Source organism: Salvelinus namaycush, chromosome 26 (assembly GCF_016432855.1).
Source record: "Salvelinus namaycush isolate Seneca chromosome 26, SaNama_1.0, whole genome shotgun sequence".
Taxonomy (NCBI): Eukaryota; Metazoa; Chordata; class Actinopteri; order Salmoniformes; family Salmonidae; genus Salvelinus; species Salvelinus namaycush.
In genome coordinates, this window is record NC_052332.1 from 29,527,833 (window position 1) to 29,543,781 (window position 15,949).

The window sequence follows — 15,949 nt, forward strand, 5'->3', positions numbered from 1 at the left end:
ATTTCTCTCTATCGGCATGTCAGTGAGGTAACTGGAAGCTATCCAAGGAAAAGCCAAATGTATGCAGGGAAGTGCATGAGAGGGTTTGTAAGTATAGGATTGTTCTGTCTATGGGAAGTATGGTTGAGGGTAGGGGTGGGATAATGAAGAGAGAATGTCTGTATGCAGGTTGGGGTGAGAGGGAAGGGGGTTCTTTTAGTAAGGACGTTAGAGTCAGACACACAAATGGTTGTTAGTTCAGTACTAGATCAAATCAGATAGATGGACATAGAGTGCATTAGGAAAGTATTCAGACCCCTGGACTTTTTCCAAATTTGTTTACGTTACAGCCTTATTCTAACATGGATGAAATAAATACAAATCCTCAGCAATCTAAAACAATACCCCATAATGACAAAGGGAAAACAGGTTTAAAGACATTTTTGCAAATTAACCTTTCTAGGACACACGTTCCGCTAGCGGAACCCCTCCACAACATTCCGCTGAAAAGGCAGCGCGGGAAATTCAAAAATATTTTTTTGAAATATGTAACTTTCACACATTAACAAGTCCAATACAGCAAATGAAAGATAAACATCTTGTTAATCTACCCATCGTGTCCGATTTAAAAAATGCTTTACAGCGAAAACACAACATATGATTATGTTAGATCACCACCAAGTTCAAAAAACACACAGCCATTTTCCCAGCCAAAGATAGGAGTCACAAAAACAGAAATAGAGATCAAATTAATCACTAACCTTTGATGATCTTCATCAGATGACACTCATAGGACATCATGTTACACAATACATGTATTTTTTGTTCAATAATGTGCATATTTATATCCAAAAATCTTAGTTTACATTGGCGCCATGTTCAGAAATGCCTCCAAAATATCCAGAGAAATTGCAGAGCCACGTCAAATAATAGAAATACTCATCATACACTTTGATGAAAGATACATGTTTTACATATAATTAAAGATACACTTGTTCTTAATGCAACCGCTGTGTCAGATTTAAAAAAAACTTTACTGAAAAAGCACACCATGCAATAATCTGAGACGGCGCTCAAATATAAATAACATTTCTCCGCCATGTTGGAGTCAACAGAAATACGAAATTACATCATAAATATTCCCTTACCTTTGATTATCTTCATCAGAATGCATTCCCAGGAATCCTAGTTCGACAATAAATTGTTGTTTTGTTCGATAATGTCAATTATTTATGTCCAAATAGCTACTTTTGCTAGTGCGTTTAGTACACATATCCAAACGCTCGTGCAAGTGACGCATAACGTCGGACGAAAACTTCAAAAAGTTATATCACAGGTCGAATAAACTTGTCAAACTAAGTAGAGAATCAATCTTCAGGATGTTATTATCATATATATCCAATAAAGTTCCAACCGGAGCATTCCTTCGTGTCTGTAAAAGTTATGGAACGCAAGGCGATATCATGAGGAATGCGCATGACCAGGAACTGGCAATCTGCCAGACCACTGACTGAAACACCTCCCACCCGGTCCCACATCACAGTATACACTTCATTCAACGTTCTACCGACTGTTGACATCTAGTGGAAGGCGTAGGAAGTGCAAACAAATCCATATCTTCCTGGGATTTGAATAGGCGATGAGTAGAAAAAACACCAGCCTCAGAATTTCCACTTCCTGTTTGGAAGTTTGCCTGCCATATGAGTTCTGTTATACTCACAGACATAATTCAAACAGTTTTAGAAACTTCAGAGTGTTTTCTATCTAATAGTAATAATAATATGCATATATTAGCATCTGGGACAGAGTAGGAGGCAGTTCACTATGGGCACGCAATTCATCCAAAGTGAAAATGCTGCCTCCTATCCCTAACTGAAACTGAAATATCTTATTTACATAAGTATTCAGACCCTTTGCTATGAGACTTGAAATTGAGCTCAGATGCATCCTGTTTCCATTGATCATCCTTGAGATGTTTCTACAACCTGATTGGAGTCCTCGTGTGGTAAATTCAATTGATTAGACATGATTTGGAAAGGCACACACCTGTCTATATAAGGTCCCACAGTTGACAGTGTATGTCACAGCAAAAACCAACCGATGAGGTCGAAGGAATTGTCCGTAGAGCTCCGAGACAGGATTGTGTCGAGGCACAGATCTGGGGAAGGATACTATAAAATGTCTGCAGCATTGAAGGTCCCCAAAAACACAGTGGCCTCCATCATTCTTAAATGGAAGAGGTTTGGAACCCTCTTCCTAGAGCTGGCCGCCTGCCCAAACTGAGCAATCGGGGGAGAAGGGCCTTGGTCAAGGAGGTGACCAAGATCCCGATGGTCACTCTGACAAAGCACTAGAGTTCCTCTGATGAGATGGAAGAACATTCAAGAAGGACAACCATCTCTGCAGCACTCCACCAATCAGGCCTTTATGGTAGAGTGGCCAGACGGAAGCCACTCCTCAGTAAAAAGGCACATGACAGCCCGCTTGGAGTTTTCAAAAGGCACTTAAAAAACTCTCAGACCATGAGAAACAAGATTCTCTGGTCTTATGATACCAAGATGTACTGCCAATCGTCACATCTGGAGGAAACCTGGCATCATCCCTACGGTGAAGCATGGTGGTGGCAGCATCAGGCTGTGGGGATATTTTTCAGCGGCAGGGACTGGGAGACTAGTCAGGATCAAGGCAAAGATGAACAGAGCAAAGTACAGAGAGAGATCTATCGAAAACCTGCTCCAGAGCATTCAGCACCTCAGACTGGGGCGAAGGTTCACCTACCAACAGGACAACAACCCTAAGCACACAGCCAAGACAATGCAGGAGTGGCTTCGGAACAAGTCTCTTAATGACCTTGAGTGGCCCAGCCAGAGCCGAGACTTGAACCCAATCGAACATCTCTGCAGAGACCTGAAAATAGTTGTGCAGCAACGCTCCCCATCCAACCTGACAGAGTTTGAGAGGATCTGCAGAGAAGAATGGGAGAAACTCCACAAATACAGGTGTGCCAAGCTTGTAGCGTCATACCCATGAAGACTTGAAGCTGTAATCACTGCCAAAGGTGCTTCAACAAAGTATTGAGTTAAGGGTCTGAATACTTATGTAAAAGTGATATTTCCATTTTATTTTAAATTAGCAAAAATCCTTTGCCATTATGATATTGTGTGTAGATTGATGAGGATTTTATTTGTTTAATCCATTTTAGAATAAGGCTGTAACGTAACAAAGTGTTGAAAAAGTAATGGGGTCTGAATACTTTCCGAAGGCACTTTATATACTCTTAGTGTGAATAGAAAGACCTTGGAATTTTGGTTTGAATAAAAGTTGCTTTATTTGTTGTAATAACCCATCAAGGGCTATTCACATAAAGTCAAATGGAAAGAGAAAATCACACTAACAGAGGGTGTAGATTTCTACTATGTACAGTTGATGTTTGTGGAGGCAACAGAATGAATAAAAGACAAACCAAAAATAAACTACATGGATCTACCTGTCTCCATATTTATATCCTACGTTAGGATTATAAGGCGAAAGGGAAGTGAAGCTTTGAAGTTATTTTTTTTTTTACTAAAGTCTCTCTCTCTGATTAATACTGTTTCACAGTGCCTGACACTTCATTGATACCTACTATAGGAAATATGTATACTTGTTCTTCCTGTTAGCCACAATGGACCTATTCTAAACCGAATTCTCTAGTTCTGACTTCTTATTTATTATTCAGTTTTTTGTATTTTTACCCCTTTTTCTCCCCAATTTCGTGATATCCAAATGGGTAGTTACAGTCTTGTCCTATCGCTGCAACTCCTGTGCGGACTCGGGAGAGGCTAAGGTCGAGAGCCATGCGTCCTCCGAAACACGACCCTGTCAAGCCGCACTGCTTCTTGACACACTACTTGCTTAACCCGGAAGCCAGTCGCATCAATGTGTCGGAGGAAACATCGTACAACTGGCGTCTGAAGTCAGCATGCATGCGCCTGGCCCGCCACAAGGAGTTGCTAGAGCGTGATGGGACAAGGGCATCCCGGCCGGCCAAACCCTCCCCTAACCCGGACAACGCTGGGCCAATTGTACGCCACCTCATGGGTCTCCCGGTCATGGCCGGCTGTGACACAGCCTGGGATTGAACCCGGGTCTGTAGTGACGCCTCAAGCACTGCGATGCAATGGCTTAGACTGCGGCACCACTAGGGAGGCCTAGTTCTGACTTCTGAGACAGCGATAGACGTGAATTCTAGATGACAAAGATATCTGTTACAGTGACTTAAAAACAACACTGATGACACTAGTGGAATGATTGTTGCCAATTTTGTAACTTGTTCATTCTAGAGAGTAAAAGCAAAAAAAAGCAAGAGATATTGTGAAAAATAACAGGCAAACCAAACTAAACAAATTCATATGCTGACTATCATATAATGTTTACCATAGCATGTTCAATAGCTGGGTGCTTCATCAGAAAGGGGAGGAGAAAGAAATGGCAGATGGTAAAGTCAACAAAGCACACTAGCGCTCTAGAAAACACCAATAAAATGCCTGATATGTGTATACATCCCTTTGTAAGGTAACAGTCAACGCATAGATTTGGCCTTCATTCAAAATGATACCAATAATACGAATCAAAATTGAGTGGAAATTTAATTTGAGAGATAAAATAAAAGCTCCACTAAATAAAAAGCAATGAAAAGCTGAAAATGTTAAACAACGCCAGGTCATCTGATGCAGCACTCCATCACTCTCCTTCTTGGTCAAAGAGCCCTTACACAGCCTGGAGGTGTGTTTTGGGTCATTATCCTGTTGAAAACAAATGATAGTCCCACTAAGCCCAAACCAGATGGGATGGCGTATCGCTGCAGAACGCTGTGGTAGCCATGATTGTTAAGTGTGCCTTGAATTCTAAATAAATCACAGTGTCACCAGCAAAGCACCCCCACACAGTCACACCTCCTCCTCCATGCTTTACGGTGGGAAATACACATGCAGAGATCATCCGTTCACCCACACAGAGTCTCACAGACATGGCGGTTGGAACCAAAAAGCTCAAATTTGCACTTCAGACCACAGGACAAATTTACACCTGTCTAATGTCCATTGCTCTTGTTTCTTGGCCCAAGCAAGTCTCTTCTTATTATTGGTGTCCTTTAGTAGTGGTTTCTTTGCAGCAATTTGACCATGAAGGCCTGATCACACAGTATCCTCTGAACAGTGGATGTGTCTGTTACTTGAACTCTGTGAAGCATTTATTTGGGCTGTAAACTCTAATGAACTTATCCTCTGCAGCAGAGGTAACTCTGGGTCTTCCATTCCTGTGGTGGTCCTCATGAGAGCCAGTTTCATCATAGCGCTTGATGATTTTTGCGACTGCACTTTTCCGTATTGACTGACCTTCATGTCTTAAAGTAGTGATGGACTGTCGTTTCTCTTTTCTTATGTGAGCTGTTCTTGTCATAACACGGTCTTTTACCAAACAGCGCCATCTTCTGTATACCCCCCCTACCTTGTCACAATGCAACTGATAGGCTTAAACACATTAAGAAGGAAAGAAATTCCACAAATTAACTTAAGTTAATTACTGTTAATTGAAATGCATTCCAGGTGACTACCTCATGAAGCTGGTTGAGAGAATGCCAAGAGTGTGCAAAGCTGTCATCAAGGTAAAGGGTGGCTATTTGTAAAAACACTTTTTTGGTTACTAGATGATGTGTTATTTTGTAATTTTGATGTGTTCACTATTATTCTACAATGTAGAAACTAGTGAAAATAAAGAAAAACCCTTGAGTAGGTGAGTAGGTGTTCTAAAACATTTGACCGGTAGTGTATCTTAGTTAGTATAGAAGACAGAGTCAGCATATTAAATAGCCATACAATGTGCAGTCAGTGTAGGATGATTTGATAAATACATTTGATTTGATGTAGGATCTTAATTTGAGACAGTTTGCTACAACAAGAAAATTATCCTGCAGAAATGGAAATGTGAATTATTATGTGGATTATAATTAATGTAGGGTTTGATACATTTTTTGTGAGGGAAAATAACAGTGGGAACTTCAGAAGCCTTTTTAAACCTCAAATACACTACACGTTAAAAACATCCTGCATTGCAGGAAAGTTCAACTGCAACAGGGTGATCAAATTAAGATCCTACACCTGTAGACAGGTTTCAAATCAAATCAAAGTTTATTTGTCACGTGCGCTGAATACAACAGGTGTAGAACTTACAGTGAAATGCTAACTCACAGGCTCTAACCAATAGTGCAAAAAAGGTATTAGGTGAACAATAGGTAGGTAAAGAAATAAAACAACAGTAAAAAGACAGGCTATATACAGTAGCGAGGCTATAAAAGTAGCGAGGCTACATACAGACACCGGTTAGTCAGGCTGATTGAGGTAGTTTGTACATGTAGATATGGTTAAAGTGACTATGCATATATGATGAACAGAGAGTAGCAGTAGTGTAAAAGAGGGGTTGGCGGGTGGTGGGACACAATGCAATGTGCGGAAGCCCTGGTTGGTCAGCCCAATTGAGGTAGTATGTACATGAATGTATAGTTAAAGTGACTATGCATATATGATAAACAGAGAGTAGCAGCAGCGTAAAAAGAGTGTTTGGGGGGGGGGGGGACACAATGTAAATAGTCCGGGTAGCCATTTGATTACCTGTTCAGGAGTCTTATGGCTTGGGGGTAAAAACTGTTGCGAAGCCTTTTTGTCCTAGACTTGGCACTCTTGTACCACTTGCCATGCGGTAGTAGAGAGAACAGTCTATGACTGGGGTGGCTGGGGTCTTTGACAATTTTTAGGGCCTTCCTCTGACACCACCTGGTGTAGAGGTCCTGGATGGCAGGCAGCTTAGCCCCAGTGATGTACTCGGCCGTACGCACTACCCTCTGTAGTGCCTTGCGGTCAGAGGCCGAGCAATTGCCATACCAGGCAGTGATGCAACAGGTCAGGATGCTCTCCATGTTGCAGCTGTAGAACCTTTTGAGGATCTCAGTACCCATGCCAAATCTTTTTTTGTTTCCTGGAATAGGCTTTGTCGTGCTCTCTTCACGACTGTCTTGGTGTGTTTGGACCATTCTAGTTTGTTGTTGATGTGGACACCAAGGAACTTGAAGCTCTCAACCTGCTCCACTACAGACCCGTCGATGAGAATGGGGGCGTGCTCGGTCCTCCTTTTCCTGTAGTCCACAAACTTCTCTTCTTTAGTCTTGGCTACGTTGAGGGATAGGTTGTTATTCTGGCACCACACGGCCAGGTCTCTGACCTCCTCCCTATAGGCTGTCTCGTCGTTGTCTGTGATCAGGCCTACCACTGCTGTGTCGTCTGCAAACTCGGTGTTGGAGTCGTGCCTGGCCATGCAGTCGTGGGTGAACAGGGAGTACAGGAGGGGACTGTGCACGCACCCCTGTGGAGCTCCAGTGTTGAGGATCAGCGTGGCAGATGTGTTGCTACCTACCCTCACCACCTGGGGGCGACCCGTCAGGAAGTACAGGATCCAGTTGCAGAGGGAGGTGTTTAGTCCCAGAGTCCTCAGTTTAGTGATGAGCTTTGAGGGCACTATGGTGTTGAACGCTGAGCTGTAGTCAATGAATAGCATTCTCACATAGGTGTTCCTTTTGTCCAGGTGGGAAAGGGCAGTGTGGAGTGCAATAGATATTGTATCATCTGTGGATCTGTTGGGGCGGTATGCAAATTGGAGTGGGTCTAGGGTTTCTGGGATGATGGTGTTGATGTGAGCCATGAGTAGCCTTTCAAAGCACTTCATGGCTACAGACGTGAGTGCTATGGGTTGGTAGTCATTTAGGCAGGTTGCCTTTGTGTTCTTGGGCACAGGGACTATGGTGGTCTGCTTGAAACATGCTGGTATTACAGACTCAATCAGGGACATGTTGAAAATGTCAGAGAAGACACCTGCCAGTTGGTCAGCACATGCCCGGAGCACACGTCCTGGTAATCCGTCTGGCCCCGCAGCCTTGTGTATGTTGACCTGTTTAAAGGTCTTACTCATGTCGGCTATGGAGAACGTGATCACACAGTCGTCCGGAACAGCTGATGCTCTCATGCATGCCTCAGTGTTGCTTGCCTCGAAGCGAGCATAGAAGTGATTTAGCTCGTCTGGTAGGCTCGTGCCACTGGGCAGCTCACAGCTGTGCTTCCCTTTGTAGTCTGTAATAGTTTGCAACCCCTGCCACATAAGACGAGCGTCGGAGCCGGTATAGTATGATTCAATCTTAGCCCTGTATTGACGCTTTGCCTGTTTGATGGTTCGTCGCAGGGCATAGCGGGATTTCTTGTAAGCTTCCGGGTTAGAGTCCCGCACCTTGAAAGCGGTGCGGTGTGGTCTACTCCTCAATGCCATCGGAAGAATCCCGGAACATGTTCCAGTCTGTGACAGCAAAACAGTCCTGTAGTTTAGCATCTGCTTCATCTGACCACTTTTTTATAGACCGAGTCACTTGTGCTTCCTGCTTTAATTTTTGTTTGTAAGCAGGAATCGGGAGGATAGAGTTGTGGTCGGATTTACCAAATGGAGGGCGAGAGAGAGCTTTGTACGCGTCTCTGTGTGTGGAGTACAGGTGATCTAGAATTGTTTTTCCTCTGGTTGCACATTTAACATGCTGATAGAGATTTGGTAAAACTGATTTAAGTTTCCCTGCATTAAAGTCTCCGGCCACTAGGAGCGCCGCCTCTGGGTGAGTGGTTTCTTGTTTGTTTATTTCCTTATACAGCTGACTGAGTGCGGTCTCAGTGCCAGCATCTTTCTGTGGTGGTAAATAAACAGCCACGAAAAGTATAGCTGAAAACTCTCTAGGCAAGTAGTGTGGCCTGCAATTTATCACAATGTACTCTACTTCAGGCGAGCAAAATCTAGAGACTTCCTTAGATTTCGTGCACCAGCTGTTGTTTACAAATATGCACAGACCGCCCCCCCTCGTCTTACCGGAGTGTGCTGTTCTATCTTGCCGGTGCAACGTGTATCCCGCTAGCTGAATATCCATGTTGTCATTCAGCCACGATTCCATGAAACATAGGATATTACAGTTTTTGATGTCCCGTTGATAGGATATTCATGATCGTACCTCGTCTAATTTATTGTCCAATGATTGCACGTTGGCGAGTAGTATTGACGGTAACAGCAGCTTTCCCAGTCGCCTTCTCCGGGTCCTGACCAGGCATCCGGCTCCTTGTCCCCTGTACCTGCGTTGCTTCCTCTTGTAAATAACGGGGATGTCGGTCCTGTGGGCTGTTTGGAGAATGTCTTGTGCGTCGTCTTTTTTGTAGACACAATCTTTGTCTAATCCGAGGTGAGTGATCGCTGTCCTGATATCCAGAAGCTCTTTTTTTGCCACAAGATACGGTTGCAGAAACATGATGTACAAAATAAGTTACAAATAACGCATGGAAGGGGAAAGCAGGCAGGACCAGGGTTAATAGGAGAGCATGGCACTGACTAAACCTGACAGGGTGTAAAGCTAGCACAGAAATGTGTTGTGAAATACATGGCTGTATTCTTTAAAAGATAAAAGGTTTTTTATAATTCAACCCTAGAGGATAGGTCTGATCTAGCTAAATATGGACCACTCATCAGCTATATCCTTAGCTCGTAAAAATTGGTAGTATCCTTCCTCAGGATAAATTCACTGACAGCATTATACGCATTAAGGTAAAGTCAAATATATTATGTTAAAAACATGGAATTATAAAAGCAACTTCAATACATGAACAAATCATATTGGTTACTAGTAGGCCTATACTGTGGCGACTCAATGAGACTGACTCAGAAATCAACCAACACATTCCAAGTCAATTCAGCCACAACAATATACACCTCAACACTAGTCACACAGGGAGGAACATCACACTGCATCAACATGTTTCACCTATGGAGAAAAAATGTTGAGAGAGACAAAAATGTGTCATTGATTCATTTTACTCTGAACTGAATTGAAAAGAACAAGATTGTGTATCGACTGCCGTAGAGAATAAGAATGGATTACTACAGCATATGTGAGGCACATTTACTCAACATACCCTAAAGACTTTCACACTTGGGGTATGAGTCACTGGAGTTTGGCTTGGGACTGATAAAGATAAATTGAGGGCTAAATCAGAAAAGGGTAGCCTAAAACAAATTAACACAGTGAATATAATTCAATCACAAACTGACATTATAACTGGTCTCCCTTGGATGCCCATGATGGATATGCATTCACAACAACTGGAAGCTAAATAATGTTACTATCACACCCTCTTCAAATAGAAAATGAAAATCTTCCTGTAATAATGCTAGATCTACTGCTGAGCGCAGGAAGAAGCACAGAGAGGGGGTGTACAGTACTGTACCTGGCGCAGGTTGCGTGTGATGCGCACTTCGTGCCAGGCATTGTCGTTGAACTTGCCGTTGGTGGGCTCCACCAGGGCCTCGAAGGCCCCTGAGCCCAGGTTGATGACCAGCCACACAGCGCCGCTCCTCAGGGATAGGTTGACATAGTCAGCTGACTTCCCGGTGTGCAGAAGGAGGCCGTTCCTCTGCAGCGTGCGGAAGGACAGAGTGATCTCGTCCAGTTTGCTCTGGATGGGCATCTGAGATAAGTCATAGCTGAAGAACTCGTTGCCTTTGTAGGTGGCAACCGACTCCTCTTTTGCTGTGATGAGAGATGGAGAGAAGGCTGTCATAATCAAAAGCTATTTGTCACATGCGTAGAATACAGCAGGTGTAGACCTTACCGTGAAATGCTAACTAACAAGCCCTTAACCAACAATGCAGTTCAAGAATGATAATTTCTGAAACATCAGCTATTGTTATCACAGCTATTGTTATTATCAGCTATTGTTATCACAACCATTGATATCGTCAGCTAGTGTTAACATCAGCTAGAGTTATCGTCAGCTAGAGTTATCGTCAGCTAGAGTTATCGTCAGCTAGCGAGATTGTCAGCTAGCGAGATCGTCAGCTAGCGAGATCGTCAGCTAGAGAGATATTCAGCTAGCGAGATCGTCAGCTAGCGAGATCATCATCTAGCGAGATCGTCATCTAGCGTTATCGTCATCTAGCGTTATCGTCAGCTAGCGTTATCGTCAGCTAGAGAGATATTCAGCTAGAGAGATATTCAGCTAGAGAGATATTCAGCTAGCGTTATCATCAGCTAGAGCGATCGTCAGCTAGCGAGATCGTCATCTAGCGAGATCGTCATCTAGCGAGATCGTCAGCTAGCGTTATCGTCAGCTAGAGAGATATTCAGCTAGAGAGATCGTCAGCTAGGGAGATATTCAGCTAGGGAGATATTCAGCTAGAGAGATATTCAGCTAGAGAGATCGTCAGCTAGAGAGATCGTCAGCTAAAGAGATCGTCAGCTAAAGAGATCGTCAGCTAGCGAGATCGTCAGCTAGATAGATCGTCAGCTAGATAGATCGTCAGCTAGCGAGATCGTCAGCTAGCGAGATCGTCAGCTAGCGAGATCGTCAGCTAGAGAGATCGTCATCTAGCGTTATCGTCAGCTAGCGTTATCGTCAGCTAGCGTTATCGTCAGCTAGCGTTATCGTCAGCTAGAGAGATATTCAGCTAGAGAGATATTCAGCTAGCGTTATCATCAGCTAGAGCGATCGTCAGCTAGCGAGATCGTCATCTAGCGAGATCGTCATCTAGCGAGATCGTCAGCTAGCGAGATCGTCAGCTAGCGTTATCGTCAGCTAGAGAGATATTCAGCTAGAGAGATATTCAGCTAGGGAGATATTCAGCTAGGGAGATCGTCAGCTAAAGAGATCGTCAGCTAAAGAGATCGTCAGCTAAAGAGATCGTCAGCTAGAGAGATCGTCAGCTAGAGAGATCGTCAGCTAAAGAGATCGTCAGCTAAAGAGATCGTCAGCTAAAGAGATCGTCAGCTAGAGAGATCGTCAGCTAGAGAGATCGTCAGCTAGAGAGATCGTCAGCTAGGGAGATCGTCAGCTAGGGAGATCGTCAGCTAAAGAGATATTCAGCTAGGGAGATCGTCAGCTAGAGAGATCGTCAGCTAAAGAGATCGTCAGCTAAAGAGATCGTCAGCTAAAGAGATCGTCAGCTAGAGAGATCGTCAGCTAGAGAGATCGTCAGCTAGAGAGATCGTCAGCTAGGGAGATCGTCAGCTAGGGAGATCGTCAGCTAAAGAGATATTCAGCTAGGGAGATCGTCAGCTAGAGAGATCGTCAGCTAAAGAGATCGTCAGCTAGAGAGATCGTCAGCTAGAGAGATCGTCAGCTAGAGAGATCGTCAGCTAGAGAGATCGTCAGCTAAAGAGATCGTCAGCTAGGGAGATCGTCAGCTAAAGAGATATTCAGCTAGAGAGATCGTCAGCTAGAGAGATCGTCAGCTAAAGAGATCGTCAGCTAAAGAGATCGTCAGCTAGGGAGATCGTCAGCTAGAGAGATTGTCAGCTAATGTTATCGTCAGCTAGAGAGATCGTCAGCTAGTGTTATCGTCAGGTATTTTATTTTCATTTTAATTAACCTTTAATCAGGAAAGTCCCACTGAGACTATGTAGCCCTAATAATTTTCATAATTAATAAAGTGTATTAAACTGTCAAACAGTTTTGTTATATTTCAGTCTTCTGTGATGTATATAACGTGTAATATTGGCATGGTACAAGTGTCTTCTTTTTTAAACTCATAACCATGTGTGTGAGGTGTATACTTTTGTTTCCAAGTAGATTTGTTTAAGACTACCAAGAATCAATATGTGAGACCCTGATTTAGCCAACTGCAGTGAAAGACTAACAAGGGAGAACCTGGCCAAGAAGGCAGCAGGAGTCAATGCAACATTATAACAATGTAAAACATACATTGTACTGTTCAAGCTTCTTGAAATGGAGCTTTGAATTTGTAATTACAGGTTAATAATATATATATATATATTTTTTTTTTTAATGTATATTTCTCCCAATTATGACACAAAAATGGATGGGTGAACATATCAAAGAACCACTCAACAAAGATATCATCATCATATCACCATAATATCTGCCAAACATTTTCCTTACACATGTTTAAAAGTTCTTATTAAATTCCTTGAATTTCCTTCAGGGGAAAACTGACTACTGTAGCTTTTCCATGGACAATGGGGATGAGATATTAATGATGCATTTGACACACATGGCAGCACTATCACCTTCCTGGGTCCTACAGATGTCTAGGGATATATCTAACCACCGTTCTTAAGCAAATTTGCTCAATTACATGTATTTTCTTTAACCTTTATTTAACTAGGCAAGTCAGTTAAGAACAAATTCTTATTTTACAATGACGGCCTACCCCACCCAAACCCTCCCCTAACCCGGACAACGCTGGGCCAATTGTGCGCCGCCCTATGGGACTCCAGATCACGGACGGTTGTGATACAGCCCAGGATCGAACCAGGGTCTGTAGTGACGCCTCTAGCACTGAGATGCAGTGTCTTAGACTGCTGCGTCACTCGGGAGCACATCCTATCAAGTTATGGTTGGGTGCAATCAGATGCAATGTTGCTTTTCAAATTCACCATCTGATGAAATGTAAAACATTCCTGCACGTGGATGTCCTACAGACTATCAGTCTGGAAAATTACATTAATTTGATCACTTGAGAGAATCCATCAAGCATGAAGCCTACGAATGTCATTTGGAATCTAGATGATTTGTGCAGGATTCAATCAAGCAGAGGCCAGCTCTTACCTTAAATAGTCTAACTCCCAGGTCTTCTTCAGATCTAATGTATGATTCAGTCAACTGATGCTGCTATTTACAGCAAAGCTGAACCCACATTTAACTACTACACAGCGCAATGAAAATGAGAGCTGCTCATTGTCTTAATGTCTCTCTACCACCAAAGTGAATAACGTCTTAAGGTTGTGTCATGACGTTGCCCTCTTTGGGTACAGCGAGCACATCCCCCTCTCTCTGTCTCCTACAACCAGGCTGCTGTGGTCAGAGAGGTCGTAAATTCCTGGAGGAGATTATCTCCTCATGGCCACAGTATAGAGAGAGTGAGTTTTCATAGAGAGAACAAAGGAATTTCTTCCACTTCACAGAACTGGAGAACCAAACAACATTTATGTTCTGGAGAAGGTATAAAAGATTGGTGATGAATCCAGCTACGAACTGGTCCGTTTGGTACAATTTTGTGAAACTCATGGGAGACACTACGGCCACATTACCATAACGCTGTTTATATAATAGCCTCAGTTATGAGGCTTACATCTAATTGTTGTATAAGATGAATGTGTGAGGATGATACTGTTTGTGAAATTGTGTAATGTGATTTTGGACTGTTTAATGAAGGAAACTCCAATTCCCTAAAAAGTTTCACTAAGTCATTGGCACGCCCCCAGGGGCCCAGACAGGACCTGGCTTCATGAGACAGCCCTTTTCGATGTTCTGAATAAAACCCCCACCTGGGTTTTCTATCACCAGACCGAGCTTACCTCAATTACAAGATGGCTAAAGTTTGCTGTCCAGCTTACCACGAGAGGGCCAAGGTTTGAGTAGAGACCATAAACCTGAGTATAAGCTAAGGTTTGAGTAGATGGCTGAATCTTTTAACCATACCACGTGGTTAAAATCTTAGACTACCGATACCGACAGAATAAGAACAAGTCTTTGATATTAATTACTAGTCTGCAGCTAGGAATTCGGTATCATTGAACGCGAAGACCGACAACCGCCGAAACATCTATCCTATAACGACATGAATGAATGTCACTCTGAACTATCCATTCTAACCACGACAGAGGGCGGACAGACTCTCCAACAGAAACAACATTTTCAACAGAGATCCCGACGACACACTGAGCGTAAATATATATGTTGATTGCAATTGTTCCTTAATGAGTGAGCGTTCATGTGCAAAGGATTAGCATTTCAATTGTTATAATTATCACTCTGTCTAACAAGCCGCCATACCGGTTTAGCCCACTAGTGCACATCCCCCTATAATTTATTTGTAAACATATCTATTTTGTTTGTTTGTGTGATGCATTTCTGTGAATTACTTAGTTAGTAAATAAATGATTTTAAGACAATTGATGTATGGATGACTCATAGTGAAGACTGGGTTCGTGCAGATAACCAACAATTTACGACGTTTGGAATGAGACTAACGTGAGGTAAATAATAATGAATTAATCAGAAGACTAAGTGATCAGATATTAAAATATCTGAAAGTTATATTAGGAAAAGTATAACTTTGTAATCTGAATATTTTCCTTGGTGCCCCGACTTCCTAGTTAATTACAGTTACATGATTAATCAGTTTAATAGCGTAATAATAAGAACAGAGAGTTATTTGATAAATAAGTCTTCAGTTTTAATGATGCCAAAGACACGACAGTTGGCATCCACATACAAGCCTTCATCTATATCTATCAGAACATAGTCCAAGGCAACAACTTTTGTCTTCGGATTAGCCTTCTCTGGCTCTCGTCGGTCTTCTCATTTGACACGTTGTAAGGATCGTACTTCTATCTCTGTCTCCCATCCTACTTGTCGCCTGCTAAAGTCTGGTGACCCCATGTGACAAGAGGAATTTAATTAGCACTACACAGCATCTGAGGAACAGTACCACAGACAACTACGCATGGGTGGCCTCTGCTACAATTCATCATTCTGTCTCACTACCATCCCCCTCCCCCCCGCTCTCTTTCCCCCTACACCCCTCCCTCCCTTTCAGTCTGTGTCTGTCTATATCCCCTCCTACACAGTCCTTTGAGAGAGAGAAAGACGACAGAGAGAGACGATAGAGAGAGAGGATAGAGAGACAAGAGAGAGAAAGAGACGATAGAGAGAGAGATACGATAGAGGATAGAGAGAGACGATAGAGGATAGAGAGAGACGATAGAGGATAGAGAGAGACGATAGAGGATAGAGAGAGACGATAGAGGATAGAGAGAGACGATAGACAGAGAGCGACGATCTAGAGAGAGAGACAATAGGGACTGAAAGAGACAATAGAGAGAGACGATAGAGAGAGGATA

At 42.9% G+C, this 15,949-nt stretch overlaps 1 protein-coding gene across 1 annotated transcript in view; it reads right to left on the reverse strand.

The window, feature by feature from the left end:
* Window positions 1-15,949, reverse strand: part of LOC120021048 (neurexin-2-like) — a 113,430-nt gene that overhangs the window by 40,891 nt on the left and 56,590 nt on the right. The window contains exons 3-4 of the mRNA XM_038964697.1: window positions 10,314-10,615; window positions 4,396-4,419 (exon numbers count right to left, since the gene is read on the reverse strand). Coding sequence (XP_038820625.1) covers window positions 4,396-4,419; window positions 10,314-10,615 — 326 coding nt within the window. The remainder of the gene's footprint in view (window positions 1-4,395; window positions 4,420-10,313; window positions 10,616-15,949) is intronic.